General features: G+C 41.0%; 1 protein-coding gene across 1 annotated transcript in view; it reads left to right on the top strand.

Moving 5' to 3' along the window:
* KCNH5 (potassium voltage-gated channel subfamily H member 5) overlaps positions 1-20,123 on the top strand; it is a 162,978-nt gene that overhangs the window by 36,976 nt on the left and 105,879 nt on the right. The window contains exons 5-6 of the mRNA XM_048307320.1: positions 1,943-2,058; positions 6,711-7,103. Coding sequence (XP_048163277.1) covers positions 1,943-2,058; positions 6,711-7,103 — 509 coding nt within the window. The remainder of the gene's footprint in view (positions 1-1,942; positions 2,059-6,710; positions 7,104-20,123) is intronic.

Genomic DNA, 20,123 nt, shown 5'->3' with positions numbered 1-20,123 from the left:
ACCAGGCTCACTTGCTCCTTGAAATTGCTGGTTTAGAAAGATAAAGAACAGTTCTGACTTCTGTCTTAAAGGTGTCTCCTTCCTGCAGTTTTATAGACAATTAGGAAAAGAAAAGGCACAAGGATTTTTTTCTAGAAATTAATAGTTCATAGATCACTGTAGTCTGCCTTGACCTTGTTTAATACAGAAAGTGCATATTCCTAATTGAATATCCCGGTGAGCTCCAGAGGCATGAGACATATCCAAAGCTCACATTTCAAGTTTACATTTGAAAAGTTAATAAAATGCTTCTATTTTTTACCTTTTCCCAGTGAATTTTTTATGTGCATTTTTGAGGTCATGTATAAATAGCCAGACACAAACGTTTGTGCAGTGCTGGTGGCGTGTCATGATATTTTGAGCTGTTCTGATTGTTAAATGATGAACAGTGGATTTACATTTGTGTGATTACGATATGTATGTGGTAAATGGTAAAGCTAAGTTGTACATAATTTTTTTTCTTGAAGTTTTACTGTCTTTTCTGTTCCCTGCTCTTTATTTCATCTCCCTCAGGGCTTCCCTTAACTTTCCAAGTCCCTGACTCCTAACAGCAAAAGGCATTTAAAAATAAGCCTAGCATTGGCACAGGTTGCCCAGAGAAGCTGTGGATGCCCCATCTCTGGAGGTGTTCAAGGCCAGGTTGGATGGGGCTTGGAGCAACCTGGTCTGGTGGAAGGTGTCCCAGCCCATGGCAGGGGTTTGGAACTAGATGATCCTTAGGGTCCCTTCCAACTCAAACCATTCTGTGATTCTATGATGATTCTAAAGTAGAAATGTTGTGTTTCCTTTCTCAGATGTGAGTATTTCCCCCAATTTTCACCTGCTCAGCATTCAAATTAAATGAAAGTTAAACCTTCTCCTGAACCCTTTTCCTGTCCATAACTTGTTTGATATTTTATCCACACCTCTCTGGTAAAAAAATGACATTATACCTGGCTAAACTGAATGTTGAGCATCTCCTTTGGTGTCCTTGGGAATATGCTTCCTTCCTGAAGATACTTGGATTTTCAATTTTCCTGCTCAATACTGAGGTGCTACACTGCTGAAAATCCTGGTGTTTTCTTTGCTGCACCCATCTACCCTATCCACTGATGCATCCACACCATCACATTTGGGTGTTTTTCCAGCAGGAATGACTTGGTGACACATTCCTGGGTTGGTGCTGCTGTCAGTTACCAACTGCTCCTTGCAGGGTGCTGCAGGAAAACATTCCTCAGGGGCATCCCAGTGTGTGGGTATCAGGCTACAATTAAAGCAGCTGTTTATCATTAGTGTAATAGCTAAATGTATTTCTTAATGCCATTTAAAATCAAGTTCTTAATTTTACTTTAAAGGCTTAATGATTTTTTTTTTTTTTAAGTCTGAAGCATTGCTTCTGGTGCTGTCTTTTTTATTTTTAAGATTTTTTTTTTTTGTCCGTGAAGTTTAGTTGGGGCAAAAACCAGTAAGGACTTAAGGATCGGACTTCTGGGGCTGCTCCAGCTGTCTTGAATTAGCAGGAGCCTTCCTGTAGCTGGAGAGGATTTTCCTTCAGCAGGATTTGCAGACTTGGGAAGTCCTTGCCTGAGCTTCAGTGGCTTGGAATTAGATTTCAGCAGCAGAGTATGTCCCCAGAAGGCTGAAAACATGATGTCATCCGTCTAACACAATGTCTCTAGAAGGCAGAAGAAAGAATGTTTGGATTCCCCTCACATTTACCCATGTTCGCTTTGAAGGAGCAGTATTTTTCCTCTTTTGCAAGGTCTTTAAGCCTGGAGCCTGAAGCTGCTCCGTGCGGCAATTTAGAGAAACTGTTCAGGTCTGAGACTGAATATGGTCGAGCACAAAGGAGATTTACTAGCACTGGATGAGGCCTGAGCAGTTGTGACACGATTTCTGACGTGGTTTCCTTCTTTTCCTGCAGGTTGGACGAAGTTTGCCCGGCTGACGCGGGCGCTGACCAACAGCCGGAGCGTCCTGCAGCAGCTGACGCCGATGAACAAAGCTGAGGTGGTGCACAAGCACTCCCGCTTAGCTGAAGTAAGTGAGGTGGACACCAGCCTGATCCCTTCCTAGGGCAGGGGGGGAAGAAAACCCACCCTAATTCCCCTTGTTAAATTAATATTCTTAGAGGAAAATATTTCCCGACTCTGATTTTTCAGCCTCGCCTCTACTTGTCCTAAAGCAGCACCACGTGGCAAGCCCATGTTTATAGGACAGGTCATAAAAGAACTCTCTGTAGGACACTTTTACTTAAATGGCCTGTGCCGCTTTGGGCAAGTTTGGAAATATATCCTCTGAGAGAAGGCAGGTTACAACCACTCCTCCCCCACCAGGTTCGGGAAAAAATGAATTTTCCTCAAAGGAAAGTGAAAGAGATAAAAACTATTTATTTAACAAACACACAGGAAAAGGATAATGATGCTAATTAATAAAACCTCTCGCTCTGCTGAGAGAAACCTGGGAAAATTTCAGAGGCCTTCTGTAGATCTCTCTCTCCCCCTCCTTGGAGCTGGGACGGGGTGGTGGGCCCACCTCCAGGGCCAAGGCCTCGGTGGAAAATCCTCCCAATGTATTCTGATGTTGAAACAGTCCAGCAGGGAAAAAGGGAAAAAAACGAAGTCCCAGGAAAACAGAAGTTCAACTCTCCAGAGGAAAAGGAGCTGAAAAACTGGCCAAAAGCTGGCTGGAAAGAAAGCAAGCCGGGTGCTTCCTCCTGCTCCTCTCGCCGCCGCAGCTGAACGCAGAGAACCTTCTCTATCTCTGTGTCCTTGAAACATGAAAACAAACTGCAAAACTGCTTTGAAAAAGTACACTTTTCTCTCCCCCCTCTCAGGCTCAGTTTAAAGGCATAGAAAGGCACAAAATTAATTTCTGGGCATAGAACAGCGATATGGGATGCACATCATAAAGTCACCCCAAGACATGGCCCTATTTCTGTGCATACAGTCCTCAGCTTCCTGGCTGTCCCTTGACTTGGCGTGCACAGTGTGCTCCTCTAGGTGCTGTCTCACAGTGATGTGGAACCAGGATTGATGTCCTCGAGTCCCTCTCGCAGGGAAATGGGACTGTCTGAGAAACCTCTTTGGAAGCATCCCTGTCTGGGTCCCCATGGACTCATCTTGACTTCCTTGCCAAGCCATTCCTGCAGTATTTCCCTCATCACTTTTATCTTCAGAACTGATGAAATGAACTCTCTGGGAGGTTGCAAACATCTCCTTAACAGTGCAGGTGGTGCAACAAGTGAATACCTTCAGGTTAACTGATGAAACAGAGGTACTGCTTTCATCTTCATGTCCATTGGTAGTGAAAAATAAATGTGTCAAAAACGTAAGGTCAAAATACATAGGCTACTGTAAATGACAGCCCTTGTGCCAGAGAATTTGTCCTGTAGAACAGATAGCAGCTTTAAATGTTTGGTGGGGTTTTTTTTGTTGTTGTTGTTTTTTTTTTTTTTTTCCATTCCCTTTCTGGTTTTAGTGAACTTTGATAATAAAAACTCAAATAATGAGAATGGAAACCCCCAGTTTTCAGGGGTTGTCAGTGTGATGTTTTCCCCTGAATGATCCCATATTGGTATGGGATAAACGCTGGATTACTGTCACCTCGTGCTTTTTAAATTCATGACATTTCAGTGTCCTGTAATTCCAGTTATATCCATTCTTGGTTTAGTCTGGAGAAGGGAAGACAGGAGAAGATACGGTAAAAATATTCAGAAGAGTCTAAAGCAGCTGCATAGAATGAGGGAGGAAATTGTTCACCAGGATTGCTATAGCTAGAGGAAAAAGAAATGGCATTAGGTCACAGCAAGGAAAATTTAGATCAGTCAGCAGCAAAACCTCAGGTAAAGGAGTAGGTGTGCTCAGGAATAGGTGGGGTGAGGTTGTACTCAGGAATTGTTGCTTGGAGAGTGTGCAAACTCCTCTCTTAGAAGTAGTTTATGGCTGGAAAGTGCTTTGTAGGCAAAGTGCTGTGAGGAAGGCAGGCTGAGTGGAGGTTCACCATTGCTGTACAGGCCCCATTTTCCGTATTTCTGTGTCTGAGCAGGAGCATTATCTTCATAGCTCATCCCTTGCAGAATGTCCTGCTCACCTGATCAGACCTAACAGTTATCAGTCATTTTCATTAGCTGTACACAGGAATAATTCAGACAGTCTGTGGTGAATGCAGCTGACTAACAAGATACTGTGTATTCTTTGGTGATTTAAAATTAAAAATTCATGCAGCATGAAAGAAATAATCATTATAGTTCAGTGGTCTCCACAGCCACTTGCCACCCACTCACCATGTCAAACTCAGCATGATATTATGTTAAGAATAATAATTATGCTTTTACAGTATCGTGGGAGCTCCCGAGCACTCCACCACCAGAGGCGCAGGGAACTATCAAGCATATGTTGATCGCATTCTGCTTGAGCCCTAAGTAGCTTATTTTTCCAGCTCTAGTGAGGATGTTTCCAGCTCCTGCCTCAGTGAACAAGGCAGGGAACAAACAGGCCTGAAGAAACCAGGGAAAGAAGTCTGAGTGCTGATTTATCGGTGAAGTGTTGGACACTGATGAGTCCAAAGAGATAACTGGAGATAACGACCAAGTTATGAGGCAAAGCCAAAATGGTGTGTTAAGTGCAGGTGAAAATTTTGGCTTTGAAAGAAATTTTCACAAGGCTGCTGTGAGAAAATGATTGTGTCGATCACTGCTTTAATTCCAAGGAAAAACCCATGGATCCACCAGCAAGTTCAGTGTGCCCCAGTGGTTACAGGAGTATAGAAGTGCTGATAGTCACTCTGTCCTGGGCACTGGGGGAGGGACACCTGGAGTTTGATATTTTTATGGGTCTCACCAAGGCTTTGGCATCTGTGGGTGTCTCTGGCAAGTGCCATTGAGACGACACCACTCCACAGAGGGCTTTGTGTTACACTGGAGCTGGTGTGACACGAGGCTGTTGGCAAAGGGAGCAGCCATGGGCTCCTGGAGGTCTCTGCTTCTCTCTCACCACTGCCTGTGTATTGGTTCCAGTGCTCTTCTGGCCATGGATAAATTGTGAAATTCTACTGACTCTGTAGAAAACAAATGGCTAATTAATGTAACAAGTTAGTTTTTTGTTGTGTCAGCTCAACTGAATTTCCTTACAGATCGTGATTGCTAAATATGACCTTAGGGAGGATGGGAACAGGTAGGTAGAAGCAGATTTGCATCCCTTCAGCCTGGCATTGGCCCAGATTGGACATCTTGGGAAGCCACATCCCCCGTCACAGAATGAGGGAGCTTGCTGTTGTTGTCCCTTGGTTATTCCTGAAGAACAGATTTTCAGCAGAGCCAGACTTTTACTGTCTGATCTCAGTACCAGCTTTCTCTTAAAAACATCTAGAAGACAAGACTGCAAAGAATTAATGGAGAATCCCTGTCTATTGTGCTTGAGTTCATATTCTTAGTTGTTACACAGTTTATTCAGAGCCATTTACTCCTCTCCATGGAGGAAGCATCCTATGTTTGATCAATTTCACACATCTGAGGCTGCTGTTTTCCATCTGACTGTCCCTGGACATATGGTGCATCAGCCCCAGTATGGGACAGGTGTAGGGCTGAAATGAGTTTTAAAGTTGCTGTAATTATATATTTTATCCCATACGGACTTCAGATGCCCAAATGTATCCCCAAATGGATCTTCCAGTTGTCAGTGCAATATATTGCCACGTGTGTGTTCCTTTGTGCCTTTGTTTCTTGTGTTGCACTGAGATAAAAGGTAATTTAGATTAGCTGGGAATGCGTTAAGTGACTTTGGCTTTGTTTTTGCTGTGTTTCCAGTTCCACAATTTTACAACAGTGAGAATGCAGGAGATTACAGCCTTATCAGAAAAAAAAAAGAGAAGTAATTACAGGAAATAAAAGAGAGCCCACTAGTGATACTGAGCTTGTGGGAGCAACAACGTTTTGAAGAAAGTAGGAAGGAAGAATGATATAGGCTGGGTGGTAGGGCAGAAGTTGTGCACATGATGCCTCATTTTAGGAGGTTGGCCAGCAAGGCTGGAGTCTGTTTCACCTTTGATAGGGTGTTGCTCTGGCTCAGCGATGGTTTAAAAAAGAGGTCAGGCACAAAGAATTAGTCTCGTAACAATTCCAAGTATGAATACTCATGTTTAGATTAAGTGTTAGGAAGAAACTCTTTACTCTGAGGGTGGTGAGGCACTGGAACAGGTTGCCAGAGAAGCCGTGGATGCCTCATTCCTGGAAGTGTTCAAGGCCAGGTTGGATGGGGCTTGGAGCAACCTGGTCTAGTTGAAGATTCCCTGCCCATGGCAGGACGGTTGGAGATAGATCATCTTTTAGGTCCCTTCCAACCTAAACCATTCTGTGATTCTGTGTTCATAACTGCAGAACATAAGCTGGTGTGGCAGTACCCGAAACCTCTTTATGGAGCCTCTCTTCCCTTGCTGCTGGCATGGTTTCCCCTCAGTCCGTCTTCAAAGACCTCCCTTTTTGCAGGAGTATCCTCAGATGCCATGCTGCTCCCTTTCATTGAGTGATAGCTGCCTCCACACATTCTAAATAAATCAGCTTAGAAACTGCAGGTTGCTTTGCAATGTCCAACGAGTACAGACCCATCTCTGCTGCTCCTCACAGAAATCCCTAAGACCCCTTATTGGATCCTGTTCACTGCAAACAGTAACATTTGCCTCTCTGCCTCTTACAGGTTCTCCAGCTGGGATCTGATATTCTTCCTCAGTACAAACAAGAAGCTCCAAAGACTCCACCACACATTATACTCCACTATTGTGCTTTTAAGACCACCTGGGACTGGGTCATCTTAATTCTAACCTTCTACACAGCAATCATGGTTCCATATAACGTGTCCTTCAAGACAAAGCAGAACAACATTGCCTGGCTTGTGCTGGACAGTGTCGTGGATGTTATTTTTCTGGTTGACATTGTTTTGAACTTTCACACGACCTTTGTTGGCCCCGGGGGAGAGGTTATATCTGATCCCAAGCTCATACGGATGAACTACCTGAAGACGTGGTTTGTGATTGATCTTCTGTCCTGTTTACCATATGACATCATCAATGCCTTTGAGAATGTGGATGAGGTAAGTGACTGTAGTCTGTCTCAAAAGGATTATTTTAATTAGGGATTAATTTAGAAGCTCGTTTCCAGAGAGGCAGCTCCTGCTCTGTGCAAATACAGGGGGCTGGTCTTGAGCTGCTGGGATTTACCAACAAGGCATTCCTGTGTTGGAGAAGAGGTGCCTTATGATTCCAGTACCATGTGTGGATGTTTTCTTTAGTGATGGGGGTTTTGGAATTGCTTGCTTGTCATCCAAAAGCGTTGGTGCAAGTCCCTATCAAAGTGGGTGGGGCCAGTTGGGACATCCCCTGTCGCAGCCTTCCTTGTCAGCTCAGTCTTTGGGCAGTTCTAACCCGTTGCAGGGCTTGATTACAATTCTGTATCTGCTCTGGCTGAAGCTGGTGGCAAATTTGCCACTTATATGAAAATAGGCTCTGAATGAGCACTTTTTAAAATCCGGCCCTAGGATTACCATTTGAACCAGGCTGTAATTTCTTTTTTTTTTTTTCCTTTTAACATGATTTTAAATGTTTGATTGACAGGGAGATTTATTTCCATTTTTTTTGGTACAATTCTTCAACTTCAGCTGAAATTTGAGAAACTGTTTGAGGAGAAAAAATATAAATATCTTAGATGGATGCTGAATTAAAGCTTTTTAACTGCTGAGTGTGTTAACATTTATGCAGTTGAGCTTGTGGCCTAAGCTAATACAGAAAACAAGCAATAACTACAACAAACAGTGCATGCACGAGTCAGTGTAGAGGAATTCATTATTAAAATGCAACTGTAATGGCTTTAGGACTTGTTTTAATTTTTCTCTAGAGCTTTTTATCTTCAGGGCCATAGAGAGAAGAAAAAGCCTCAGTTAATTTTTTAACGTTTTAACAATTTTTCCTTATAATGTCGTTTAGTGGGGTTTTTTGTTTGTTTGTTTTTTAATTCTCAATTCTGCACTTATATATCCTCACTATAGAAAATCCACATTCTTTTTTTTTCTTTTAATGCAGGCTTTGCTACAAATTTTGTAGAGCTCCTTTAAAATTCCATCCCTGCCTCTGTGCTGAGTTGCATCTTTTGACATTGTTCCATTTTATTTATAGCAAATATGACAGAAGTGGTAATACTTGCAGCTTAAATTCCAGATCCTATGAAGGCTGCCCATCTGAAACCAGGTTGTACAGTAAAGCTGTGTAAGAAGGTGATGTTAGCAAGGTTGTAAATGTAGTACATCTTTTTAAAAAAGATAACCGATTTCAGTCAGAGGAACCTGATTTTTATAAAAAATGCAGCATTATCTCCTGATTTTTGTGCTCTAATATGTAAAACAAACAGAAAATTTCTGTGCCCAAGCAGTACAGATTTAAAGGATGAGCTTAACCTCTAACATTCACATGGGAAATAAACCATCTGCAATATTTGTGACAGGGAAGAGGATCTTGACACAGTGCATTGTAATTGAGACACACCTAAAGTGGCAAATGTTAATCAAAATGTAATAACAGTAGCAAGGTATCATGAACTCCAGTGATCCTAGAGCAGCTGTCATTTCCCTTCAAACAAATGAAACATAACTCCTTTTTAATAAAGGAGCCAACAGTAAGATTCCCTTGTCATGAAGAGCTGTGTTAGGGCTCTGGAGCCTCCAGCAGGTACTGGTGTATATTTACTTGAGTTCAAATCCCTCCAGCTCCAGCTTTCCCTAATGTCTGAAAAGAATTGAAGTGATTTTGAGAACAGGTAGGTAAACAGCCAGCCTTTCCTCCTTGGGTCTACATTTTCCCTTCCCCTTTCCCTGTCTTTCAGGGGAGATCTTTTTATTTTTCTGTGATATGTCTAAATTTGTGGCATTTAAGTCCTTTGAGCTGGTCTGTGTGTTCTGGGTGGTTGCAGTTATTAATGCTCTTTATTTGTTTTTTAACATTTATTTTAACGGTACTACTTGTCTGGGATTTGACTTTTTTTGCCCCCCAGCAGCAGTGTGTTCAAACACTGTTCACAGGTGAAGAATAAGTAAATCTATAATCTTAATTTGGGAGAGATACTCTGATTAAAAGCAATGTTTCTCATTAGAAAGCAGGTGTTTCCTTCTTAAGGCAAGTAGGAGAGAGAAGAGTTCTTTTGCCTCGTGATTCTGGTAGGTTTTAGCTCTGTGTCTTGGCCCTGGGGTTGGATAAAAGCATTAAAGTTGATGATGGTGGTATTCCAGATAAAGTTGCAGAGAATGAGCTTAGCAGTAAAGACCTTGGGTGCAGGTCCTGGTGCTCTTTGAGTTCTTGGCATAGTGGCGAGGGATGGACTGAAACCAGAGTGAGCAGCCCTAAAAGCCAGCTGAGTGAAAGGTGACATTCCAAATTTCCCTTGTTTTTCCCACATCCAACCCTCGTTGTCCCACATAAAGCATCAAATGCTTCTTTGCTAGTTGTTAAGGAGCTCGATGAGAAGGGGGAATACCATTGCAGGAGGTTTCTTTTCCTCCCTGTGGGCAGATCTCTCACTCATAAAGAAGGATATGGCCAAGAAAGTTTGGGATTTTGTCTCGACATTGTAGATGTAGACTGCTCTATGTGATACAGGTGCTTAAAGTGAATGAAGATGCCTTAAGCACCAGAGTGCTATTTATGATGCCAAAATTAAGGAGATAAATTGAAAGATTAACAAAAAAAATCAGTTTGAATAAAGGAAATGTGTGTTTTCTTACCGAGGTTTGTAGCTCTTCAAATGCAGCCAGTCTTGGCCACAGTAGGAATGGTGTCATTTCCCTTGTAGACAGCATTAGGTCAAGGCTGGAGTTCCCACCTGAGGCCAACATGACTGCAAATCAAAGTTATTTTGTTGTTGAGTGCATGTAGAGCCTGAGCAGAAGGATTTGATGGAGAGGATTATGACACACAAATTGAGAACTGGGGGGGATTAAGATGATTTGAGGAAGAATTAGAGGTGTAGGTTTCCAAGCCTGGAGCTACAGAGCCAGGCTGTTGGAGTCTGCTGAGGGGATTGGGATGTGTGACAGGGAGGGGGAAAGGTAACATAGTGAAAGACACTTTGCACAGCACAGAGTGATCTAAATTGATGTGATGGATGAGGAATTAAGTGGCTACGTGATATTGAAAGGGTAGGAAAACAAGGTGAAATAGGCTGGAGAAAAATGAACTGAGAGAAAGTGGAATCCTAGTGGGATACCTGATTTAGGAAACTTGGTAGGATGATAGTCCCAGAAATCAGAAAAATGCACATCTTTTCTAATTGGGCAGCATTTCCTGCACTGAAATATGTTCTGGCTAAAGCAAAACCATACAGAAAACCTTTCCCATATACAGGTGTGAGAGGGGACAGTACAGTACATACTGAGGAATCCAAGCAGTTTTCAAGGAACAAACCAGAGCAGGGTGTGTGTGCTCAGTCTCTGAAACTTGGCTGATTTTTTTAAGTATAAGAGTTCTCTGGAACTTCAGATTTACTCTAAAAGTGTCTGTCTGTCTCTTCTTTCACATTAAGGGGAAAAAAAAAAAAAAAGCCACAAAACTTTGGAGTAATGGGGAATATGATGTTTGGATCCAAAGATTTTGGCCCTGTGAAGTTCCTGTTGGTATTAAGCTGTGAAGTGTGTGGTGACTGGAAATTGGTTTTTTGTCTTGGACTTGTATGTTGCTTGTCTAATTTTTCTGCTTTCTAATTTTCTTTTCCCCGAGTAATGAGCTGTATGTAACAACTCTTCCATTGCTGTATGCACCAATTTATAAAATTTATAAAATCATGACTCCCTGCTTTTGAAGTTGGACAATTGTGGTACCTCAAGACTAAGCCTTTGTATGTGTTCTGCCTATTAGAGAGATAAATATCTGACCTTTGTCAGTCTGGGCTACTGAAAGGTTGTTTGTAACCATTTGTTCCATACAAGTCAGAATTATCAGACTCACATTGTGATGAAATTCTCAGCAAATGAGTCTGCAGGTGCCTGAGAATGCTGATCAGATATGGTCAAACTATACACAGCTCCCTTTGGGACCACATACATCAATTGCCATCCCAGGGCACCAGGATGTTGGGCAGGTGTTTGGCTCTTGTCCTTACATGCATTTGAGCCTCTGCAAATGAGTATTTTGAATAAATATTCCCCAAACTAGATGGATGGACAAGCTTTTGACCAAATGGAAAATGAGTCTACAAATTAAGGGTTAAATTCAGCTGAAAAAGCCTCTTACTATTTTGAAAAATAAGATTTGGGGGTTTTTTGGTTTGTTTATTTGTTTGTTTGTTTTCTGGGAATTTTTACTGAGATTCCTGAATTTCTCAGTTTGTCATGAAACAAAACTTAGAAGCTTGATCTCTGCCAGAAACATGGTCCTGAAATGACCTGTCACATACTGTGAAGAAAGGGACACGAAGTCAGGGTGGTACACAGAGATAGCCAAATAGATGGTTTCCAGATGAGTTGTATAAAAGATCCTTTCTGCAAAAATTAATTTTCGCAAGCCAATGGCTGGAAGTGAAAGCAGAGAAATTGAAATGACCTAAACCAAAATCCTGTGCCTGTTGCTTAATAATGTAAGACTACATGACCCAGTGGCCTTTAAAATTTAGTGATCTGTGCAGGGCATATTAAAGCATGGAGTCCTTGTAATTGTAATTTTCTTTTAATTACTATTATCGATCTACTTCAGCACCGTCAGAAACTTCTTTGTATCACTGCAATTAATAGAAACTAAAATTGCAATGTCTGTAAATTGAGAGCAAATAAAAGCTGCTAAAGCTGGTGTAGCCATGTTCACACCTGCAGTGCTTTACTCCAGACATTCCCTTTGTGGGAGGTATTTGAAGGAGGGTTTTTGGAGGAAGGAATCTGAGTGGTGTATGCAAGGTGAAGATAAATTGGTGTGTTTCAAGAATAGGACTTTGGCTCTGAAGTACAGTCTATGGCTAGGTACTTTTTTTAAATCCAGGTGGCTGACATGGAGAAAATAATTCCCAGAACTAAATCCCTGGAACCAAGTTTTAAACTATGAGGAAAATTCCTAGCAATGCAATGACAGAAGCACTAACCCCGGGACCTGGCATTTCCCCCTTTGTTATGCACTCAGAAGACAATTAAATATGAAGAATGCTGTTGTAGTGTGTGAAAAAGCACAGTATAGTAATACAATGGCATAGGTATGGTATCCAAATATAAATGCATCCACTGAAGGCATACATTTTGTAGATTTTCAACCATTTGCACCCCTTTCACTTACTCACTTCTATCACTCCACTGCGCTGACTTACAGAATTGGACCTCTTCTCTTCGGCTTTTATTCTTAAGGTTTTATTGAAGTACTTCCACAGTTTAATTAATCAGCTTTAAATTTTTTAAAAAATTAATTAACCAGCTACTTTAATGCTGTACAAGGCCTGGGGTATTTCTGCAGCTTTCCCTGTGGAGACACATGAATGTCTTCATGATGTGAGGGGCAACTTGTGAGAGGAAAGGAGCTGAGCCAGAGCCAGTGCAGGGGGTCGTGGGTGACCTGATAGCCTCATGCTGCACCTCTCTAATGTGGGTTATGGCATACTGAACTGAAAATAAACATCCCAGGAGTCTTCTTTTTTTTTTCCTTTTTTGTTTTTTTTTTTTAATGTGATGTGCATATTAGGGGGAAGCAGATGTTGTGTACAAGCCATTTAAATCAAATCTTCAGTCAGAGCTGTATAAGCTGATACAGAGTCCAACAGAGGAAATCGTGTGTGGAGCACTTTCAAGGGAAGCTTGGAGTCCTGAGTGATCCCTTTTGCTCACAGAGCAGGGGAAGGTTTACAAGGAGATGAGGAAATGAAATAATCTGGTCAGATGCTCACTGAAGTGATGCTGATGGGAGTAGCACAAATTCCCATTTTGTCCTCTACCCACCTTCCCTAAGTAAGTGAAAATTATCATATTTCATGATATTGTCTTTTTTCCCCTTTTTTGGTCACACTGATGCACTAATAAATAAATAGTGCAAGATGCCACATCCCCTGATCTTGCATCTAGAAGAAATATTTTGAAATCACTCTTCTCTTTATAACCTCAGTTATTTACTGTTTGAATGTGCTGCACTGTATAGTTGTGTCATAAACAGTTCACTGGAAGTTTATTTATAATGTTACAGCTTATTGACATTTGTGTTAGAGGAAAAAAAAGAGGAACGTTTCTCCATCCCCCTGGTAAAAAAAGAAAAGATAAATCTCAAGCAATAAATTTAGAGTTCCTTTCAGAGAATGCATGAAAAAACCTGCTTGCTTACATTTTTGCTGCAAGGACTCAAATTTTTGCTCACTGAAGTCAGTACTCCCATTGCTTCCAGTGGTGCAGGGTCAAGTATTAACTGGGCTCTGCTCATATCTAGACCTGGGCTCTAGGTAGTTTGTGCAGAAGAAGCAAAGCCCTTTACTCCTGTGTGTATCTACATAATTGAATACAACCCTAAATTCTGCTCTTAAAGTGGTGATAAATCAGAAATGTTGCTGTTTTATTTTTCTCACTCCCTCATTTTGATTTGTAACTATGCAACTTTATTATATTAATTGTTTACTGAGAAATAAAGATTTCTGATACATGTTGGAAGATTTATTTTAACGTTAACTCCAGTAAAGCAGCATTAAGGAGCTAACCAGGGATTTTAGAGCTAAGCTCTAGTTAAGTAGCTAAGCTCAAAAATTTCTTTTGGGAATGATTTAGTGGTTGCTTTTCAAACATCCTTTACATCCTCCTGCACTGCACAGAATAGGACTTTTTGGATGTGTGCCTGCAGGCTCACCTGCTCCTGTTGGCAGGGCTCACTGTTTCAGTCATTCCCAAAATCTGTAGGCACTTGGTTTTATCTTACATTGTGTGCCATCATGCAACAACTGTTTGGTGGAGATTGCCCATGGTGTACACAAACCCTGCCCTTTTCACTGTTTCATTTATAAATGCTGAGCTATAGCTTGACTACACAGAATCAGCTACGTGATTTATTTGGGTGATTTTATTTTTTTGGTTGTTGGTTTTGTAGTTACTTCTGGTGAGAGAAAGGTAAGGAAAATTTTGCCCACGCGTCTTTAAATAAATTATTTGGACTGAATTTCAAAATGTGCTAAGCATGGGATTCACCTGGTGAAACATGGGGCCAGGCATTGTCCACAAGGAGATACAGGCACATTTGGGGCAAGGCTCCTCATGTTCTAAGATGCACATCTAAAGTAGGTCTGAGGAGTCATTCTGCCCTAAAACTTCTGTTTCTCACCTGTGACTAACTGTAGTGACACTAGTGTGACTAGCTCAGATGCAAACCCCTCCGTGGTCTAGTTTAGGCTGAGGTGAGATGAACCCCCCCTTGAGACTGTATTTGCCTCACTTCGATTTGTCAAAGGATAAAAGCAAAAGCAGAAAAAAGATAGGTGTAAAACTCATGGGGTCCTTTTGAGTCACTGAGTCATCAGCTTTGCTGAGCAGGTTCATTGTGTCACCCATCCCATAAACTGGTCAAAATCCGCCTTTCCTCATGGTGTCTTAATAAATCTCTCTTAATTTGCAGTCTGTGCATTTCTCCCTCTGCCATCCTCCTTGGTTAAATATTTCTTTTCCCTCCCTCGTGTTTATCTCCTTGATGTGCTTAGAAAGAAGAGTCATCCCTCCCCTGCCTAAACACGCCTATTTTCCTTTCCTTAGTCTAAGCAAACTGATCTTGTCTAGACACCTCATTTATGAAATTTTATGAACATTTTTGTGGCTGTTCCAGCTGCCTCTCTCTGCAGGAAGCTAAGTTCAAATACATCTCTTCAGGGCAGAGCTTTACAAATTACTCCAGGTGGAGGATTCATCTTCACTTTGCAACAGGGGTTTGCCTTTTCCTATTGATGGTGGAAACACTCAGCTGATCTGTCCAGGAGTTGGATTAGCCTCTTCTGTGAGTGCAGCTCACTGATTGCTCCGAGTCATGTAGGAGGGGTGTGTGGGATTAACCCAAGTATTTCTTTTTCCCAGTAATCTTCATTTAAAGATCCTTGTAGTTGTAGACATTTTTTGTTAATTTGCCCTTTAATGGAAGCCTTGGGACTCTGTACTGTCAAGCTTTATCACATTTTCCTTTATTCCCACCCAGTTATTCTCTGTAGCTGACAGTGTGTTCCAGAGGTGCCATTAGCAGATTTTGTGACCATATACTATTTCTGTTTATGCCACTTAGAAACCAGCAAAATCGCTGAGAGTCACCACTTGCAACCCCTGCTAGACTCCTTTTTTATGATTTCCATTTTTCCACCCTTTCCACAAGTTCTTCAGGCACACAGGTATCCTGGTGGTGGTCCCTCTTTTCCCTGTGTTTCATAATAATTTCACCTTTTATGTTACTGAAATCCTGCATTTCTTTTGTTTAGAAAATGGGCTGTGTTATCAGAGAAAGGTATCAGGAAACGTTGGATAGATCCCAGCTAGCCTAAGCTTAGCAAACCTATTGCTCCATTGATTGCATTTTGATTTATCTCAAAGTTTCTAATTACACTTTCCCTTAACATTTGTTCAGGTATCTGTTTATTTCCTTCTTGATGCATTAGATTTTCTGGGAAATATCAACATAATCTTTGGAAACTAATGCTCAGGATTAATTTAATTTTTTGCCCAAGCCTGGATTATTTTTACTTCATTGCAGCTCGATCACTTTACTTGTTCTTTTGTTTTTTTTTGTTTTTTTTTGTTTTTTTTTTTCTATTTTTAATGTGAAGGATCTTTGGGATTTGTTTTAGTATTCTTTGCAAGGAAAAGTCCAACCTGGCATTTGGCAATTCTCACTTTCTTCTTCTTCCTCTCTAAGGTGTAGTTTCCTGTTAATAAATATTTTATTTCTTATATATTGTCAGTTCTCTGTTTCTGTTTTCTTCCTCTGGGTGATTATTTACTCATTTATAACTGATGCCTGGCTTTACAGGCTTTTCCCCTTCTTTGAGTTACAGCCTTTTGTACCTTTTGATGTAAGGACGTTCCAGGTGTCCTCTGCTGCCAGGTGTCTGACTCTTCTACCTCTCATAGTCCACTTGTCCTCACTTACTGCTATCTTTAGTTCAATATACTATCATTTATAATTTACCAGCTCTTGCTCTTTTGAGACCAAGAACTCCAGTCCAGTTTACTTTGCGATTGTTCATTTTTTTTATGAACTGATTCAATTCCTTCTTCAGGTCAATGGGGACTTCTTCAAAATCGTGTAAGAACAGAAGGTAGCGTAGCATCACATTATGTGTAGTAATTGGCTGTTGAATGAAGAAATAAGCATGCTGTTGCATCTGCAGAGCATCTCAGCCTCCTGTTATTAATAGCATTTATTCCCCAAGCTCATCTGGAGCAGGATCAGTCTCACATTGTGAGGCAGTGCTCCGTAGTGTCTGTTTCTGTAATCACACAATGCAGATTGGGTTGCTGTGCAGATCTGGGTTCTCTGGGTTTCTAAGGATGGGTTTGATTTCTCCTCACATCAGCTGTGTAAGTGATAGCCCTCAGCTTTTTTGTGTTCAGTGGGAGGGGAGGGAGACAGCTCTGGGAGGTGATTCATCCCCTCCCCAGCTGTCAGAGATGGATGGGGTGAATCACTCCTCTGACATGCCCCACTCCTCACTCTCCAGGGAGGAAAGATGGGCTGTCACACAGACAGGATGGTTGGCCATCCGTTTGCAGCATTCTGGGAGACCCAGGAGGGTGCTTGGAGCTCAGTCCATGCTGTGGCCACACAAAACTGTTTTGCTCTTGCACAGAGGTGAGCCCTGGCTGCAAACGCCTCCGAGGATTTGATCACTTTTATAGCAATTTTAATGTAATTGCTTGTGTCCAGCATAAGGATATTAGCTTAAATTTAGCTTCACATCTGTATATGCTGCAATCACTCTTTTACAGTGGCAACATGCCCTACCAACATTTCATAGCACTGGTTCTTGGCCACTTCATAAATTCTTCAAAACCATGGTGTGCTGAACATCAAAACTTAGAGAAAAGTTTTTCTTTCTTTTTCCTCTGACCTTTTCTGAGACAGTGTTTTCTGTTAAATGATGCAGTACCGGTCCCCATTGTCACAGCTTGGAGTATTTCAGTTTTAGAACACATTTAAAATGCATATTTCATTTCTTTTTGTTGTTGCTGTTGCGTGTGTACTCACAGCTAACAACAAATAAATAAAAAATCATGGAGTGAAATCTAATTGAAAAAGTGCCTAGGGTTAAAAACATATTGTTCCCTAGTAAAAAGAAAAAGTTATGCATGATTTACCATTTCATACTGGGATTTAATTTTGAGGTTTAAGCAGATTTTTGTATATTTAGATGGTTGAAACTAATAGCTGTTTTTGTTTTTATTTTACTTTTTAAAAACACTTATGCAATAATTTCCAACTTCAGAAAAGGTTAATTAGATTAGTGAGTAACCAGTTATTCCTTCTCAGATTTTACAAACATGCAGCTCTGCTATTCTGCTGCTCCTTCAGTGTAGAACAGACTCCACTTTCTCTTCCCTTGTTTAGGAGGTTTTAGGTAGAGTCATTGTGGACTCAGATGATTTCCTGCCCTTTTTACCTTAATTTTCCATCAGTGACAATGTTTCCTTCATCCTCTTGCATGTTTGGCTCTTGACCCCTGTGTAACGCAACTTTGGCAGCTTCATCCTTCCCATTGCCTGGCTTATCAGGGATTCATTAAGTGCCAGAGAACTTTGCTCCCTGTTCTTGCTGGAGAGGCACAGGTCTATTCCCATGGCGGGCATCGCAGTTTTGGGAAACATCTGTCTCAGTCTGGTGGCTGGAAAAGTTCAGCTGGATGCAGATACACTGCTTAGACACTTCTTTCATCCTGGAAGACAGAAGTTTGACAGGGGGGTAACATCTAGGGTCTGAAATGGCAAGAATCAGGTTGTTCTAAAAGGAAGGATTGGTCCCTCTGCATATCAGACTGAGTGCTGTCATCAGTTGTGCCTCCACTATCAAACTGAATTTCCCTTCTTAGTGTATCAAGAGAATTTGAGAACACAGACTTTGCAAGGCGCTTGTGTCAAGAGGCTTGGGCTTTGTTTAATCATGAATGTCTAGTTTAATTCCAAAGTTAAACATCCATCCCTCAAAAATATCTTTCTGGATAAATTTGACAGTGTCTACATCCTTTGTATGGCTTCAGCTGTCTCCTAAATTGAAATGGTGGTACAAAAGTAGCAGGTTCAGGGCCACTGTTCTTGTCCTCTCTTGATCCAATGGCCTTAGAAGTCCCTGGGAAAGACTGTCATGACTCATATTTGTGATAGTTAAATTGATGATGTGTGTCAGATGGGAATTTGGTTCCAAACTTGACACCCAAAATGCAGCTTTGGAGTGGGTGGTTTTCCAGTGGAAAATTTTCTGCAGCTGAGATGATTGATGATGAGCAAGCTGAGTGTCCTCATCTGATTAGGACGTGATAAAATATGTTAGCCAAAACCCTAAGGGGCTGGACTGGATGTTTGATAACATAAGGAGATAGTCTCAGTTAGAGAACAGAGCCCAGAAGCTGTTACAGACAGTTGGCCCAGTTGAAATGGCAATGGAGTCACAAATGCTCCTCCCAGAAGGCTGGATCTCCAGCATCCAACATGTGCTTTATTTACATGATGCCTGTGCCAAACTGGATTACATTCTCCATTCACAATTTCTAATCACCTCTCTGTTCCTCGAGTGCTGAAGTTGCTTCTGTCAGAGCAGATGCTCATCCTGGAGTAGAACGGTTTCCAAAGTATTCATTACGGAGCATAAATACAGTCAAAAGAAAAATGAAATTAAAGGCAGCCTGCAATCAACTGAGTTTAGAAAACTGAGTTTCTTAATAGCCCAAATGTAATTCAAGGCAGTTAGTCTTTCTCATAACTTCTACCAAAGACATTGTTTCTGAATCTGAGGCAGAGCTTTGCCTATTAACAACTGTGCATTTAAGTTTTACAAGTATGAAGGTACCAGCTTGATCCAGCCAGTACTTAGTGCATATATAATTGATACATATACATACCTATATATGATATACTCTATATGTGATGTATCACATACTCATTTAGCATTTGTTTAATTGCTCTCTCCTATACAGTGCTTTATGGAAGAGGCTTTTGAAGCTTCCAGTATTGTCCTTCTATTTTGGAAGCTTACACAAGAAATGTGAATGTTCAATGTATCTCTTGATTTTTTGGCCTTAAGTAAGGGGTCAGACTAAACTGGCTTTAAGATTTACAGTTAAACTGACTTAAATGAATTACTCTTTGGAAATAATACATTTCAATGTCAGCTAAAATGAAATATTTCTCTTTGTTTCATACAGAAGAGATATGAGTGTTACCTGTGCTTAGGTAATGACAAAATGACAGCACAAACTTTCTCCCAGACTTTGAAATAAATGCTGTATTTTTATATTATGTACAACTGATAAATTGTCCATGTAACTTAGAGAGAGAAGATGAAGTGTGGGCGGGGGATGGAGGTCACACTGTAAACTCTTCTGTTCAAGGGTTGTTTGTGCAGTAAAAAGTGCAGTGTAAGCTGTGCCACTGGGACAAACTACTGGGTGTAAAAAAGGGACCCCCAAGTTTGAAGTCCAGGTCTCTTAACTCCTTCTCTGACCTTAATCCTGGTAATGAATGGTGACTCTTTAAGTAAAATGGAAATAATACATCTCTGCTTGACCAGTGCAACAGGATTTGGTCCTATGAGAAAAAGACCCTGCTGTTTTTTCCTTCTTTTGCAAGTTGTAAACTTTCAGAATCAAGGTTAACTCAGTGAAACATATTGCAGAATAACTATTAAACTACTCTGAAGTTATCTTTTTTTTTTTTTTTTTTTTTTTTTTTTTGGATGTGGATATTCTCTGGGGTGGGACCCTCATTCAGTAGTCCATTGGCCACAGTCCATTTTGTCAGGAATATTGGAAGGGACTTCCCAGTTTATTGGAAAAGCTGGCTGCTTGGAGTGTCTCACAGTCATATATCCTAAGGCAAATAAATAGATAGACATTTAGATGGAAATAAGGATGATAAACTAGATCTCTGTCTTGTGTAAATGCA

The sequence above is a fragment of the Corvus hawaiiensis genome, chromosome 6 (assembly GCF_020740725.1).
Source record: "Corvus hawaiiensis isolate bCorHaw1 chromosome 6, bCorHaw1.pri.cur, whole genome shotgun sequence".
Taxonomy (NCBI): domain Eukaryota; kingdom Metazoa; phylum Chordata; class Aves; order Passeriformes; family Corvidae; genus Corvus; species Corvus hawaiiensis.
This window is presented reverse-complemented; position numbering and strand designations above follow the sequence as displayed.